The sequence below is a fragment of the Siniperca chuatsi genome, linkage group LG16 (assembly GCF_020085105.1).
Source record: "Siniperca chuatsi isolate FFG_IHB_CAS linkage group LG16, ASM2008510v1, whole genome shotgun sequence".
Lineage (NCBI taxonomy): Eukaryota > Metazoa > Chordata > Actinopteri > Centrarchiformes > Sinipercidae > Siniperca > Siniperca chuatsi.
In genome coordinates this window covers 13,721,324-13,737,885 of record NC_058057.1, presented here as the reverse complement: position 1 = coordinate 13,737,885, position 16,562 = coordinate 13,721,324, and the positions used below count along the sequence as shown (strand labels likewise).

The 16,562-nt window shown below is 40.5% G+C and overlaps 1 protein-coding gene across 1 annotated transcript; it reads right to left on the bottom strand.

The window, feature by feature from the left end:
• Positions 1-2,676: 2,676 nt before the first annotated feature.
• Positions 2,677-4,575, bottom strand: tcf21 (transcription factor 21). The gene is made up of 2 exons (XM_044169541.1): positions 4,015-4,575; positions 2,677-3,155 (listed from the first exon to the last, which is right to left on the bottom strand). The coding sequence occupies exons 1-2, from the start codon at positions 4,435-4,437 to the stop codon at positions 3,066-3,068; spliced, it is 513 nt and encodes a 170-aa protein (XP_044025476.1). The 5' UTR covers positions 4,438-4,575; the 3' UTR covers positions 2,677-3,065.
• Between the last annotated feature and the right edge of the window lie 11,987 nt (positions 4,576-16,562).

Sequence of the window (16,562 nt, the reverse complement as noted above, 5' to 3'; positions counted from 1 at the left end):
TGCAGACCCCTCCCCCCTTCTGTATCGCTCTTCCTCTCTTGCTTTCTGCAGCTGGCCTGAGGAGAGAGGCGGCCAAGTTTATTTTCTCCACGGTGGTCCCTTTGAGGTGGTGGCGAGGCCCCTGCCACGCCGCCGCTGATGTATTAGGTGAGGGTCCTTGAAGAGTTGTCGGTGGGACTCTTTTATTACTACGGCACTCAATCTTATTATTCCTATTAAAGGATAGTTTGTACTGTCCTTTTTGCATGGGCAAAGTAAAGTGAATGAATATGTGCGATTAAAGACAGCCGCATCCCTGTGCTAGTCACTGAGAAGTAGTCCTAATGACGAATAAAGCAAAATTAGCATATTAGCCTCACTAATAATGTAAATATCTCCATGGCAAATCAGAAAACTCCATCTGTCGGTGAAGACCATAGACTGTATATAAAGATGGACGACGCGTCTCCACTTCCTCCCACTGTACAAAAATGAAGCCAAAATATCCCGGATACGGGAGCTGTCATCTTCCACTGGTGACGTCATTTGGAGCCAGAGTCTGCGCAGTAGTGATCGGAGTTGGAGCAGCGGTATCGAGGTCCCGTCCAACTCATTCGTGAGCCTGGCTCAGCTGTCAATCATGACGTGTAATCCCGTTTTTATAGCACCAAATAACTAATTAAAACCAAACTTATTAGAAAAATGAACACTTGAACATACATCAGCGTGATAAGAACTAGCTAAAATGACAGAAACCATCTTTGGGAAAAATGTATTTGAGTTTTTAGTTTGGCTCGTGTCCCATCTGCTAACATGGAGGGGGCGGGGTTTATGACCTACACTGCAGCCAGCCACCAGGGGGCGATCGAGATGTTTTGGCTTCACTTTGGGGAGCTGTCGTGTCGTCCATCTTAATATACAGTCTATGGTGAAGACCATGAGCTCAAAGCTGAGCAAAAGCTAATAAGTGGACCTTGAGTTAGCATTATTTTGTAAAACCTCTATTTTCCACTAGGTGAAGAATGAAATTTCACGCTCAATTTAAATATAATTGAAATATTAAACATTAACTACAGAAATATTCATTCAGTTAAACTTTTTTTGTGCTTACCATTGGTGGCAGACTTATTCAAATCTTTTACTTAGTAAAAGCGGCAATATCTCAATCTAAAAATACTTCAATACAAGTGAAAGTCCAGCATTCAAACTTTTCTTAAGTAAAAGTACAGAAGAATTATTGCCAAAATAGTATCAAAAGCAGAAGAACTGTATTTGTACTGGGTTTTACTGAAGTGACCCAAAGGAAGTTTGCACTGTACAATTAAAATAACACACTGGGGTATTTAGGCTGATTCCTAGATGGAATATAGATGGAACATATTTCAATTGGACCACTTTTAGATAAAAAACAAAGATTCTCAGCATTTCTAATTTCTGTAATCTTGGCTAATAATATTTACTAACTATAGGCCTAATTGTAGTTGGTCATGTTCAAGTTAGTTTCTTTTGTTGGACAGTTTGATCTATAGCAATGTATCATATCTTATTAACACAACACAGCTTTTGTATGTAAAATGTAACCAGTAGCTATATCTGTAAAGTAACCATAGTTGTCAGATAAATGTAGGCTTAGGCTGCAAATATTTGCCTCTGAAATATAGTGGAGTGGAGATAGCATAAAACTAAAAATACCAAGTAAGTAGGCTACATACCTCTAAATTGTAGCCTAAGGAAAAGACTCAAGTAAAGGTTATGCTCCTGTCAGTAATGTGCACACGCTCTTTAAACATGCAAAGAAATGCAATTTCGCTTGTCTTTAAAATAGTGCAAATTTGTGTTTCATTATCATGGCCTCTAAATGTGAGTGGCGTTATATGCAGTTTTTGGTAGGTTATGCTTTCTTGGCATTTAACCAGTGAATGCACGGAGTATTTCTGCTGGAAGAGAGAGAGAGAGAGAGAGAGGGAGGGGGGCGCGTGTCAGACTGCATAAATAACTGTCAGCATGATGTAAACATAGCGGTCATAACCCGAGCGAATTAAAACAACTGGTCTGAGCGGGATTAAAGCTCAGCGCGCAGGTTTTCTACTACTTTCAAAAATGGCTGAAATGTCCTCTGACCTGCGGCAACTCGCGCCGCTCCGCTCCTGATTGGCTGGATCCCAAATAGTCTATCCAATCAGTGCACACCTGTGAGCGCTCGACGGTTAATTAGCCTAAATATAATTATAATTTAAAAAAAGAAAAATATATATTACTATTCACATTTGACACTCAAATCGTAATATTGTTTCAGAAATAAATGTATGAAGTTGTTGTTAAAGTCAACTAACTTAAAGTTACAGGCCTATACCAGTATCAAATTATAAATACTGTTTCTTGAAGTTTTCGTACATTTATCAATGAAATTGGCAAGAAGATAAACGTAATTTGACTTGTTTAAACTACAAGAGCATTAACTGCTTTCAGGGTCCCAAATAATCTTTGAAGGTTTGTTTATGTAGTGACAGCGTCCACGGTTATCTTTTAGAAACAACAGAGAGAGACTTATCTGCACTGACGCTGCGTTGGTGCTCAGGTTCTGCTATTCTGAAGGAGTGGAGTGATAAGAGGGGTTACTAGGTCAAAGCATTGGCCCACACGCGGGAATAAAACATAATTAAATGAAATAGAAAATAATATTCAGTACACAAGGTGTAAAAGTGATACAAATATATTTTATATACATGTAATCTGTACAACCATTTGAGATAGTGAACACTTGAATTTCCATGTGCACATCCATCCATCATACTGCAGCCGCCAAAAAAGGCCTGCATAAGTAAAAATGCATCTGCTGGGTATAAAAAAAGCAATTTAAAGCACGCAGTTTATCTTTGAACCAGCAAAGACAACAACAGGTGACAGAATGCATTTAAATAAAATTCAACTTGTCTTTACGGGAACGAAGGAGAGAGGAGATTCTCTCTCCGTTATTCCCACTCAAAGTCTGCGGAGATGAGACGTGCATTTCAGTCATAATCTTTTTTTTTTCTTGGAAAATCATTGTTCCTTTGAAAACGTATAGAGGTGTCCGCTTGGTTATGTCAGGACGCCGTTGTTCCACATAACCTTGTTGTGTTCAGCATCTCCTTCAAATCGTTCTCCGGCTTACCTGCAACCATGAAAGGCCACGTCTGCGGAAGAAAATACAGCCAATTAGGACAAATAGTTTCCTAGAATATGAATTCATCAAATAATTAAATAGACGTCAAACAAAAATTCAGACCAATTATGTGTCAATTAATCACCTGCAAGGATCGCGTGAACGTAATGAATTCCATGCAGGAATCACCAGATGTTCATGCACTGAATAAAAACAAAGTTTTGGCTCCGATATATATATATATATATATATATATATATATATATATATAACTGAATACTATTTTTGTCTCCTAGGCTTATATCACGATTAAATATTCCAAAAGCCTATTTGGAGATCTGCTATGATATTTGAGATATTGCACAGTTATTGAAGTTATTTTCAGGTAATAATTGAATTCCCAGTGTTGTACTGCATCAGCTGCATTATTTCGAAATTATTCTCTGAGAAAGATTATGGGCCTACATAATTTCTGGTCTGTGAATTGATCGTAACGTGCTTCATGAGTCAGATTTTTGCCTAAAAAACAGTCAACATAAATGGTTGCTTTTCCCCCTCTCATGCACCTGCTTCACAAAGCTATCACCCTTATTTGTCACCTCGGTGCTCTTACAAAGCATATGAGGCCCAGCATGAGTCTGCAACCCAGGTTAAAATCCTAATAAGTGTAAGGGCCTAAATTCCAGTGGATAGCCTTTAATAAAAACCGTGACTGAGTCAATATTATTAGGCACACAAACCATCATTATGGTTTTAACAAAATTCACTTCGGCCCACATTTTCAGAATTTAGGCATACCTTTTAAATTTTAACTCAGATTTTTTTTTTAGGCCTATAATATAAATAAACTTTCAGCTGGGTTTCCCCTCCACTCTATCCCCCAGTCTCACCAGGTTAACGGGGTGGATAAATCCGTTTTCGTATTTGTCGTTGGCCAGTATCTGCCGGAGGTGCGCGATGTAGCTGGACGCCAGGCGCAGAGTGTCCAGTTTGGAGAGCTTGGTGTCCGGTGGTACCCAGGGTAAGGTGGTCTTCAGCCGGGAGAAGGCTTTAGACAGGACGCGCATCCTGGCTCTCTCCCGGGCGTTGGCCGCGTTCCTCTGCACGTGCTTGCCCTCCTGCTGTGCCACACCCTTTGGTGCAGTTTTCCTGGACGCTGTCTTCCGTTTCTTGCCCGGCGCGTCGTTTGCGCAAGTGCCCTCGCAGTTGGAGCTCTCCTCGGTGCTCTCGTTGGAGTCTTTACCGGAGGAGCCAAACTTCAGGATGCCGTCCAGGAGCTCGTCGTCGACATCGCTGAGAGACCCGGTGGACATGGTGAACTGTCTCCGACCGGAGCGGGCTCAAAACATGGGAGCAGGAAGCTTCGGCTGGACAGAAATGAAGAGGGTGGACAAACACACGCCTTGGAGGTGAGTTCATGAACTGCTAACTGTGCGTGACCAGAGCAGAAAGGAACAGAGTTTTTATCTCCATGGCGAGAGAGGGCGTTACCTCATGTTGGGAGGAGACACTGGTGCTGATCAAACATGCTGGTTCCCAAAGGATTCCAGGACCCCAAGGGACCCTGGATGGATCCCCAGTAACATGTAGAATGTATAGTTTATTTTAACAGCAATTTAACTCACAATTATTCATTCCTGAAATTTCTTTTTGGAACCCCTTGAGCTTTTTTTAAGAACTTCTAAGGTTGGCTAAAATACTACAGAGTATTAATGACCTGCCTGTAAACAAGTTTGGGACCTATGATTAGAAACAGTTATAAACTCAAGCTGAAATATTCACATATGTGTCAAGATGTTAAGCTTTTAACCTTTGTCCATCCTTATTGAACACTCAGGTGGTTACAAATACTACTGATATTAAAAAAAATCTATCAATTAGGGAGTGATAGCAGGTTCTAATGATGTGTTTTGATTTAGTGGCAAGGCCCATTTTTGTTGCGCATTCAATACCTGAAGAAAAATTACCTGCAATCTGGAGCACACATGTAAAGGAGATCAAGTTGACCACCACATTTTTTTCAAATTCTTCATGCATCATCTTGTAGATGAAAATTGGTATAAAGATATTTATTCTCAAACCCTAGAAATTAGGTCATACATTTGAGTATTTTGTTTTCTATACTATGTTATCTTAAAGAGGTCGTGTTGCTTCTTAAATCCATAGTTGTAAATCTAATATATTGTATTAAATGTGCTATTTTTGCTATTAAATGAATCATAAATCAATACATTTGATTCTTATATAATAATATTTTAGACTTTACCTTATAATTAAAATTTCTAAGTATTTGGTGTTAGCCTGCTCCACTCACAGGGTCCATGTAACTTTCAGCACATCTTGCCAGTTAACAGGATAAAGTGCAAGAACAGGGGGGGTGTCATGTCTCAGATGGCAAACTGGCGCCTTGGTCCCCTCTGATGTAATGGATACCCGGCACCCTCAATCCCCTGTTTGGCCTTCCACATCATTCCACACCGATGCTCCTTGCACTGGTCCACTCAGGGCCAAGTCCAAACAACAAGTCTCTGGAGCAACAAAGTGTGAATCGTGGGGTTGCTCCAGGAGAACACTGATGCTAGTCGTGTGCATCTTGCTGATTGGTGTGGTGTGAGTTTGAGTGACTGAAATGTTGTGTGCACATGTGTGCCTAAAGCAGCACATTTGTATGAAGCTGCAGATCGTTCTTGCTGGGATGCAGGGTTGTGTGTGTGTGTGTGTGTGTGTGTGTGTGTGTGTGAGAGAGAGAGAGAGAGAGAGAGAGAGAGAGAGAGAGAGAGTGTGTATGTGTGAACACAACGCCTTTGCACAGCTGAAGTGTGTGCAAGGATGAGAGGCGTGTCTCTTGAGAGCCGACCTTTAACCCCTTTGCTTCCGGTGTCACAGTTCACTAAACAGGTACTGCCACCATGTTTTATCCACTAGAATTGATGCAATACAGAAACACACTTAATGTGGAGCTGCATTTTGGATGGAAATAAGTAATATCTTGAAAAGATACGAACGGATATGACAAATCTGAGAGAGAAGAAGACATGTTGGAAAAAAGTTCACAGGACTGATACTGCAAGGAAAGAGAGGTGGCGCTACATGGAGCAGACAGAAAGAGAAAATGGAGAAAGGAATAGATAGGTGAGGGGACGGAGGGAGAGGAATGAGAGGAAAGAGGGGGCTTAATCTCCTGGGTGGGCTGGAAATCAAAGCACTCTGTGGAAAAGTAATAATAGAGTCTGCTAGATTGATGATCACCTCTGAGATACATGGATCCACCAGAGAGTAACAGAGAGAGTCAGGGAGAGGGAGATGAACTAAAATAGCTCATGAAACAGAGCACAGCCCTTTTTCTCTCCCCTGTGTGTCAATAAAACACAGACCCTGATGTAATACCATCATAACTAACATAACCAACATAATCATTTTGTACTTGGAAAGGCTAACGGCCCTACATGTGAATGACAAAACAATGTACCGCGGGTATTTGGGAAACCTTCTCTGTGATCGTTTTTCCCTCTCAGAGCCTCGGTCATACACACAGTGACATGAGGCAACAGGTGGGGGGGGGGTAAGTTAGAAAGATGGAGAGAGAAAAAAAGAGGGGACCCTGGCAGTTATGGAGGGACATGCTGCTAATTAGCCGGTTTGGAGTCAAAGGTTAGGCTGGTTGTGTGATGTCACCATGAAGGGACGGGTTCCAGATGTTGCTCACAGGGCCACCGAGGGGGACACCTGATGCCTCGGGTCATTATCATTTCTCTCTCTGTCACACAAACACGTTTGTTAAATATTTAAAACAATGGCATATGTTGAGAAACAGTGGATCTACCACGTGGATTTCTTATGGGAATGTCCTGTAGGAGCACAAATAATAGTGTATCTGTAATGAGTAAGACACATAGTTACTGGTTTAGGTGTGCTTGCTCCAAACATACAATCAAAGTCTGAAGTCAACTGAAATTCAAATACATTTTTGTCAGATGTCAGTATATTTATCCTTGGTGTATGTTTTGACTTGTGTACTTATTTGGTCAAATTGTAATAACCAAAAAGGTGAAATTAAAATCTTGTTTATTTTTCTGCAGTGACAGCACCCCCTACATTAATGTACTCCAGGGGGGTGTGAATTTGTTCTGATTGACACTATTACTACTGAAGTGTTTGATTGGTACGATATCTGTGTGGGTGAGCACTAAAAATAGTTTATCACTTAAATTCCAACCACGACAGTTAATCAACTGGGGGCAGATGCTATTGACCAGGCCCATCTGTGATTTACACTCTCTCTGCGTTACAGCACATCACTCCCCCTCCATGATTCAAATCATGGAGTAATGGAGTTCTAAGGTCACAGGACTACCTATTGCTGTGAGTTTTGACAGACTGGTTATTTGCCGTCATGACAACTGGACCCATGAAAGAGAGACAGCTAATGCTAGCTAGACCCCTTCTTTTCTATAATGTATGATATTATAGAAAGGATATGTAATATTAATATTAGTAATACAAAATGTGTAATATTACACTTTGTTCAGGAGCTGCTGATGCTAGCTTCCACATTGCGAATAATACATTACAAACCTGATTGCACAATGGCTCCTCCCAAATGTTGATTCGCTAACGGTACATAACTAAGGCCATGTGGGCTTGTTCAAACAGGAGAAAAAAATTTGTTGTTGTAGGCTATGCAAGGCTATGTGCTCCAGTCAGTAGCGCACACGGAACTTGACAGCGCGTCTCCTAGAAACTTGGCTCTCAATTGTCAGTCAACTGCTGCCAAGGGAAACGCCCACCAAGAGGCCTGAAGCTTGCTGTTTCCACAAATATGTCCAAAAACTGTTGGCATAGCTACAGTGTAATTATAGTTTATATTTCCTTAAATGGTAAATGGACTGTACTTTCATCCCATTCACACACAGTCATACACTGATGGCAGGTGTCATCAGTCCAAAGAAACTAACTCATTCACACATTCGCACAGCCCTCGGGAGCAATTTGGGGTTCAGTATCTTGCCCAAGGGTACTGGCTGGGGGAAGCCGGGATTGAACCTCCTACCTTCCGATTAGTGGACGACCTGCTCTACCTCTAAGCCACTGCCATAAAAAGTGAGATTTCAAATTTCAATTTGACTTTAAAATGTAAAAAGAGTCTCTATATTTGATTAAAAATATGGGATTGTCGGAGGCAATATTCTTTTGATTTAAAATCGAGCAAAAAATAAAAACTGAAAACATGGAAAAGCTGTCATTGATGCTTAAAGCTACTCACTGTGATGTTATGTTATCAACAGTGCTCTCTAATTCCCAGTATTGGTTATAAAGATTAAGATTCACTTTGACCTCTAACAAATTAGATTTTTTTAAGTGGACTGATCGCATATTCTCACAGCCAGACTTCACTTTCGTAAAAACTGCTTTTCTCTTCTTCTTTCCTCACCTGATTGTTCCAACCTTATGAGTGTTAACTGAAAAAGGCAAAGAAACAATAAGGGGACAATACGTTATGTGAGAGAGAGTGAGCATAATCAGAAGCAAAATATTGTATTATTTATTGACAAAACATTCCACTTGTATTTTTCTGTGACTTGCATATATGAAAAAATGAAATAAAATAAACAAAAACATGAAAAAAGAAAGAATCTAGTTACTGGGTGGCTATAAAGAACAGAATGAGAAACTGTAATCTTGGAGCAAGGCTTAGGGTGAGAAAAACATCATCCATCTATGTCTAAGCACTCCAGTTCCCTGTCCCTTATCACAGCCATACTCCCCCAACACACACACACACACACACACACACACGCACACACACACTCCAACAAATTGCTTTTCGCCTCAGTTCAAGTACCTCTAAAAAAAGAAGAAAAATCAAAGTAAAATAACTAAAAGAGAGGTTGCAGAAAGTGCATAGATACAGCAGGGAGTGGAGAAAGCTGGGGCAAAAGGATGTGGTGGACAAACTGGGCAATAAGAGAGAATTATGAAGATGTTTATGGGAGTGTCATATTATATTTCAAAAAGACTACAATCCTTTGATATTCAGTGACAGGAACATCCGGGGGGAGGCAAACAGTGATTCTCCAGAATAAGACTGATATTCTGTCACAGTGTAGGTTAATGACCTGGAAGTCTTGTCCTTACAGTGTGAGGGAGTTGGAGTGTATTGGTCTCTGGAATGTGTGCACTTATCTGCGTAAGTGTGTGCATTTGTGGTAAATGTATTGGGTTTCACAATGTGTGTGACGGATGTTGTGGAACATATGTGAAGAAATCATGTAGTAGCTTGGAGAATGTGAGAATCCGTACAGTGCCCATACAGGTTTGCATAAATGTTCATCTCCTCACCTCACCGACCAATCAGACAACAGGAACAACAGGCTGATCTGACTAGAACGAACCTGGGATAATGTGATTGTGCTCAAAGCACGTTCAATTAGCCTGAATAAAGGAGGATAGTGGACATTTTCACACTCGTACCTGTTCACACACTTAAGATGCATCCACACTGAGCCAGCAAAATCTGAAAACCGAGTTTATGTGTAAAAAATGAAGTGCATCGACATGCATGTGTTTTCAGGTCGATTTTGTGTAGATCTCCGTCCACACTGAAACTCAGCACTGATGCAATGAGACACTGATGAAATTACTTTTCTAACAAGACCAAAAATCATCATAAATACAAGTTAATGACATCCTCTCTATTGTGTGATCGTCTATATTGACATTAAGAAAGTGTTACAAACGGCCAAACTCAAAGAGGGGAGAAAATCCTGCTGTCATAGAGAAGGACAAGATGCAATAATCATTCAAATGTGGATAACAGCACATACTTTCAGACAGTCTTTCCTTGAAGACATTCATGGTGTGTATCACTCGTTTGAACATACAAAAAATGGTGGAAGTAATTGTGTGAAGAATAAAAAAACGAGAGTTGTATGAAGTGGGATTGTTTTGGGGAGGGGTTTTAGACACAGTTTGACAATCCGACAAGCACTTTGTTTAAAAAATACTGACCCCTGAAGTTTTCCACTTGACTGCAAGGCCAGAGTTTTCAGATTTGTCCACTCTACAATCTTAGGTATGAAAAACCCATCTGGATGGAAGGCCAAGGCAGAGAGAAAAAGATGCACTTTCATATTTAGTACGCTCAGTTTGGACATACAATGGGCTTCCTGTGTGTTCAGACAGAACATGAAGCGCATTAGAGGCAGCGCAATCACATACAAAGTCAATGGAAAGATGGGAGTAGAAGCGTAATTCGCCCCGGGCTGAACGAATTGACACAACAAGTTAAAAATGTGTCAACTTGGGCAAAAAATATGCATGTGACCTCAGGCTTTATGAATCTGTGTTATAAATGTTCAGAGAAGAGAGGAAAATGGAGAGAGACTGGTGGGAAACAACAGGATGAACTGGAGTTTCTGAGTTCAGTCAGATGCTGAGCGAAATATGGTGCGTCTGTTGCTAGCTAGTTTACAGCTAACACCTGTACAGTCGGCACACTGGCTGTTTTAGGCAAATAAACACAAACAGTACAGCGGTCACATTTGCACAAATTTGCTTCGCTCTCTGTCTGAACACACCTTTAGTGTGCTGTTCCTCTACTTAAAGAACAGCTCCTTTAAAGCCAATTGTTGTAGAGAAAAGAAGACATGTCAAAGACAGACAGATGGAGGTCAATAACAAATCAACCTTTGGAAAGGAGAAGAGAGAGAAACAGACAAGTAACAAGGTACAGATTGCAGAGAAACCAACAAAGAGATTAACAGCATTTTGGACTGAGTTTGTGGCTGAAATGTCCAACTGGCACTGCTGTATTGATGGCTCGGCCTGGAACACACATACACACACCGTTACTTAAGTTGTATTGGCTTGAACTTGAATTGGCTGAGTGCCCAAAGTGCCCTGTCGGAAGTAAGTGAGACGTGATGCAGCTGCAGTTGGAGTGTGTTTGTGTGTGAGCATGTGTTCTACTACAGTATGGCACTTTTTTAACCTCTGCTGCAACCTCTGGTCTAACTTCTGGCCTGGTGATCGGATGCGCAGATAAAAACAGTGTGTGTGTGTGTGTGTGTGTGTGGCTTCCCTTTGCAGCACTGGGCAGTAGGGCGGTGTAAGACAGTGCTGGGTTTCAAAGGTCTGGTCTCTGTCACTGTGATTAAGCCTACAGTTTATAAACAGAGACAGGGAGAGGGACACCGCTCAGTTTTCTATGTCACACAGTGGTACCGTTTGGATGATTGTGTGTGTGTGTGTGTGTGTGTGTGTGTTTATATCTGTGTGTGATTTGATATTCCAACAAACCAGAACTTGCAGCACCCTACTAAATCCTTCACAGCAGCCGCTTGGTCCCCCCCCCCTTGCTAACTCCACTCTCTGTTGTTGGATGTCTGGTCAATTCCATCTAGTCAAAACAGTTGAGCAACAACTGTTCCTTGTGCTTAAAATGTGTGTGGATAATTTAAAATGCATAAAATCTAATTTAGCTTACATATAAAATATTTAGATTTAAATTTGGGAATAGGTGACTATGATTGTTGTTTCCTAGTAACTGTGCATCTTTTTTTCTCTCACGGGAAGGGAGTTTGGGGGGTATCTGGGGGCATTCAGGCAAGAGGAGAGTGGAGCCACACAGTTTTTTAACCTCTCTCATTAACGATTCTTGCTTTAATTTGATCCAGTAATTTGATAACTTTGGAAATTTATAATTGTTCTGTACCAATTCTTTCTTGTGTCGAAGTAAACAGTTCAACTTTAACGAGTGGTCCTGTGGTCCTTTTTGATGTGGATTGGGATGAGGGGAATCGTTAAAGCATCAAGCTAAGGCTTCATTCATTGGAAACCTTCAACTGTCTTACAATAAAAGCAGACAATTAAATTACAATTAAAAGGACAAAAATATTAAAACCCGTTAAGGAATGAAAAAGTTCTTTGGGACATTGTCAGTATAATGCACACAAAGCCATCAGTTCATTAGTTTCAGTTACAATGCTATTTTGTTGTGTAAAATCTGGTTTATATTGTGGAAATACCTGAGTTCAAATGATTTAGAATGAAGGTTCGGACACTTACTACAGGAGAAATAAGCCTAGTTTTTATGAGGTGAAATCACATTCACATTTCATTTCAATATTTGAAATGTTGGAATTAAAAAAAAACAGAATTGAAAACTTTTAAACTGAGATTTGAATAGCTGCGTCAGACTCAAGATTTGCGGTGTAATGTTTGCAGTGTTAAAAAATGTTTAATTTAGAGATTTTCAACACGCCTTACAGAGCTTCAACGCTACTTTTAGGGATTAGATTTAGATTGAAAGGAGGAATGCACAGGTCACTGGGGTTCAAGTGTTAGAAAAGTATATCCAAAGTACAGTTCATCCATGACAAAATCGCCGTACCGATCTAATCCCTGACTGATCTCTATAAATGATGGGAGATATAATGTCAGGATTATCATTACACACACCTAATTAGCGGTGTAATGCTGGACCGTTGCTGATATTTTTCACACCTGATTAGTCAGGCTGTTGTTAACATGGAGGGCGATGATGGAGAGGGATGATAAACAGTGCTGCACTCTTATTGGCTGGATCAGGTTCTGTGCTTTGATCTTCTTCCTCCTCATTACTCAGGGGGGAATGACAGGTGTGTGTGTGTGTGTGTGTGTGTGTGTGTGTGTGTGTGTGTGTGTGTGTGTCTGTTTATATATGTGGACATTTTTGTAACACATTAAAAAAGGTGCACAAATTCCTGAGTAGCTACCAAGGTGGAAAAGTCGAGTATTCTGTATTATATTTATTATCAACATTTTTACTCCTCTTTACTGCAGCACCTTTCTTTTATTTTGAAAAATGAACTCAACTTTGTTTTTTTCCCTCCTTGCAGATGAAATGATCTCACCACATCATATCTCCTCTCTCTCAGCGGTCGGGTAAGCTCATTATTGCACACTCACAAACAACCCATTGATGCAGACACACACACACACACAAACTGATTATCTATAACTTTCTATGGCATTCAGTGGTAATTACTGTAGCTCACGGTGCAAAGGGAGAGTATTATCAGACCCCAGGAAGAGAGATAGGAGCTGTCCCTAAAGACGCCACACAATCAGACTGGTGAGTAGTGTGTGTTTTTGCATTTATATATTTCTTTGCATTTGTCTTTTCTGTGGAGGGGGGTGTCAGCCTGCTCTTGTCTACATGAACAAACTCCAGGCTCAAGTAAGATACACCCACGTAACCTGCCGATATCTCCGGATAAACCATCCAGAACTGCTGATAGCCAGGGATGTGTTGACTGCCCCAAATGCAGGAAAACCTCTGCCTTCCTGGGTGAAGACATTACACATATCCCTCTCCTCCCTGGCTGCTTCCCTCCAGCCTACAACCTCCCTCCAGGTCCCACAGGGAACCGTCGCCCCCGCCAGGCCTAAGATAGAGGCTCCTCCTCAACTACCCCCCCCAGGAGTGGGTCTGATGTACAGGGAGGGAACTTGTACAAACATTGCACATTTGACATATGTGTACAATCTCTTACACACACCCTCACACACTAACATACTGTACACACACAGAAAGCGAGGCATAGAATATACAACGACAAATCTCCTACACTCTTGTAATATAAACATGAAAAGCCATCGGTTGTATTTATTACAGAAAAGTGGGACTGGAGAGAAAAAAAAAACTAAAAGAAAGGCAAAGAAGGGAATGTGAAATTATGAAATGGAACTGACATGCTTGGCTGTTTAGGACTTGTGATTTGGCATATCACTCAACTGATGGTGTGTGTGTGTGTGTGTGTGTGTGTGTATGTGTGGAAGATTAAGGTAGCTGACCTTAGCAGCACCTTCTCACATCTCATTTCAGCCTAATCTGTGTTTGCGCGAGTGTGTGTATCAGTTTTCCCATGAGACGCAGACATAATGCTACCGGAGGCTAACAGGAGATGACTAAGAGGTGAGATGTGAGTTGTGATAAAAGTGCCCCTGACGCACACACACACACACGTGCGCGCGCACGCACAAACATCTAACATCAAATCTCAAGAGACCCTTAAGATCCTCTGAACCCCGAGTCCCAAGACAGGAAGCAGACAGTGTGTGTGTGTGTGTGTGTGTGTGTGTGTGTGTGTGTGTGTGTGTGTGTGTGTGTGTATTAGCTCATTAGTGTGTGCATGTATTTGTTGTGAGCGTAACCCAAGCTCCGGTGCAGCTAACAGACAGGTCCACTTAGTAGCAGAGGACAGACACAACAGCACCTTACCTCTACAGTGTAATCACAAACAGATGTCTGCTGACCTCTCTGCAAATGTTAGCCGTAGCATTTAATTATTGGATTATCGTGCTAAATTACGAGTGCAAGTGCATGTTCTTGCATATTTCTCTGATGAGGCTCTTATGAGACAACTCAGCACACAAATATCTGTACTATATTGTTGCCAGATTAACTCACATTTTAAACTCTTAGCTCGCTGCCTCTTATTAGCATTTCAAGATTTGTGTTTGAAAGACTACATCCATTCAGAAAAACTACTGGTTTTGGTATTGAATGTTGAATGTCTTGAATGTTCTTAGTGAGTGTTTCTTCTTTCTTCTTTCTGGGACTGCATGGAAGAAAATTAAATGAATGGTTGTGGGAATGTCTATACAAAAATATAATTTATAACCTTATATCACATGATGTCACTAAATGTCACAGATTTATGATACACACACTAACAGAGTACTGAGTAGTAGCTGAATAGTATTCCTTAAAAACTTCATTGTTCTCTGCAGCAGTCTGCCTAAAAGGTCTACAGAGCTTCTGGGCTAGGTCAAATAGGAGCAACATTGTTTATATTTGTAGTGATTTATTTCATAGGAACATTACTATAGGCATTAAGGTCAAAATCTATGATATATCGTATATTCAGAGTTTGAATTTAGAATAATTCACCTCCTTTAGAAGATGTGTGGGCATTTTACCTGTCTGAAAATATTAGCATTGTTTGATAGTTGACTTATACAGTGTTAAGATTGAGCTGTACATCAGCAAACTGTCATTTCTGCGGATGTGTTCTGTCACTGGGATATCTGCAAGATGTTGGTCAGGAAATCCAACAGTAGGTTTTATGTATGTATTTATTCTTCATGTGCAGTGTGTTTGTGTGTATATCTCTATCTTTCTCTCCTGCTGCTTTTCTTCTTGTTTTCTGAGAAGGTTGTTGAGTTGTTTACGGTCACAAAGAGGTGTGATAGAAGCTAGTATAATCACTTACAGTTACGTAGTCTTGATAACCACACACAGACTACCAAACTTCAGTTTTACTCTCCCAGTTCTGCACCTACGATGTTTTGTGGTTCAACATGTCATATTCCAAAGAAGTGCTGTTGCTTCTGAAGCACACACACATGCGTGTGTATATAAATCTCTTTTTTTCTTGCTCATCCTCTCGCTCGCTTAGACACAGACACAGTAACGGAAAAGATTTCTGTCACTGTGGTGTATCAGCTGTTGTCCAGCTGTTTGATGTGTATTTACTTTTTGACTTATTTATTTGACAGCAGCAATCTGCATCTTAAGAGGTGAGAAGTATGTTTGTGTGTGTGTGTGTTTGTGTTTAACGATTTGTAGGCATATGTTAGCTAGTTAGTTTTGTTTGCTTTAAAAGTCAACTTCTCTCAATCTCTATCATCGCCATCATGATGTGAAACATTGGATTCTTGATTAAATGTATTTCTTTTTCCAGTATTGGCACACAAACAAAATGCTCAACACTTCTTAAGAAAAAATGTGTAAAAAATGTATTACGAAAACCTTTTAAAAACTGTTAATTTCATTGTAAGGGTCTTGCCTCATCAGTATTTATAACATTGAAATTCACACCAAAATCAATCAAATCATCATTTTCAGATGATTCGCTTGCAGAGGCAAAGTACATCCATGTGGAGCTTTTGTGTAAAGATAAATTTTGGTGACCTTTGACATGCAAAAACTCTGCTCTGCCGCATTATAACTGGTCTACATAACGGATGTGGCATGGTTTGCCATCAGTCGTGAGACAGTGGATGGTGGACACACATTCACTTGTATTAATTGTGTTAACTTACGTCCGAGTAGTCAACAGCAGTTTTGTGAGGATGCTCAAATGAATTTCTCTGTGCTACTTTCTGGTATGAGGCACTGAAACTGCCATTAAAACATTTGCTTTTCATACGAATGTTCAGGTATGTTTGACTAATTACAACATACATATGTACATTCAATAGTTAGGCACAGTTTCAGAGCCAGAAGATATTGCATTGGAGATACAGTGTAGCCATCCATGTTAAGGCAAAAATAAAGGTATAACTGGAGGCATCTGGGCTTTTCCAAGACTGAAGATTTTACTATAGTGTTTCTTCTTGGTTTGGGAAATAACACAGAGCAGATCCATCAGCGAAATGGTGGTCCTTATCT

What these genes read in the sequence shown, in the direction of transcription:
- tcf21 (XM_044169541.1), bottom strand. Translation starts at nt 4,437, where the DNA reads ATGTCCACCGGGTCTCTCAGCGATGTCGACGACGAGCTCCTGGACGGC. An exon ending in TTATCCACCCCGTTAACCTG is followed by an intron (nt 3,156 to 4,014) that starts GTGAGACTGGGG and finishes TTTCTTCCGCAG; the next exon opens with ACGTGGCCTTTCATGGTTGC.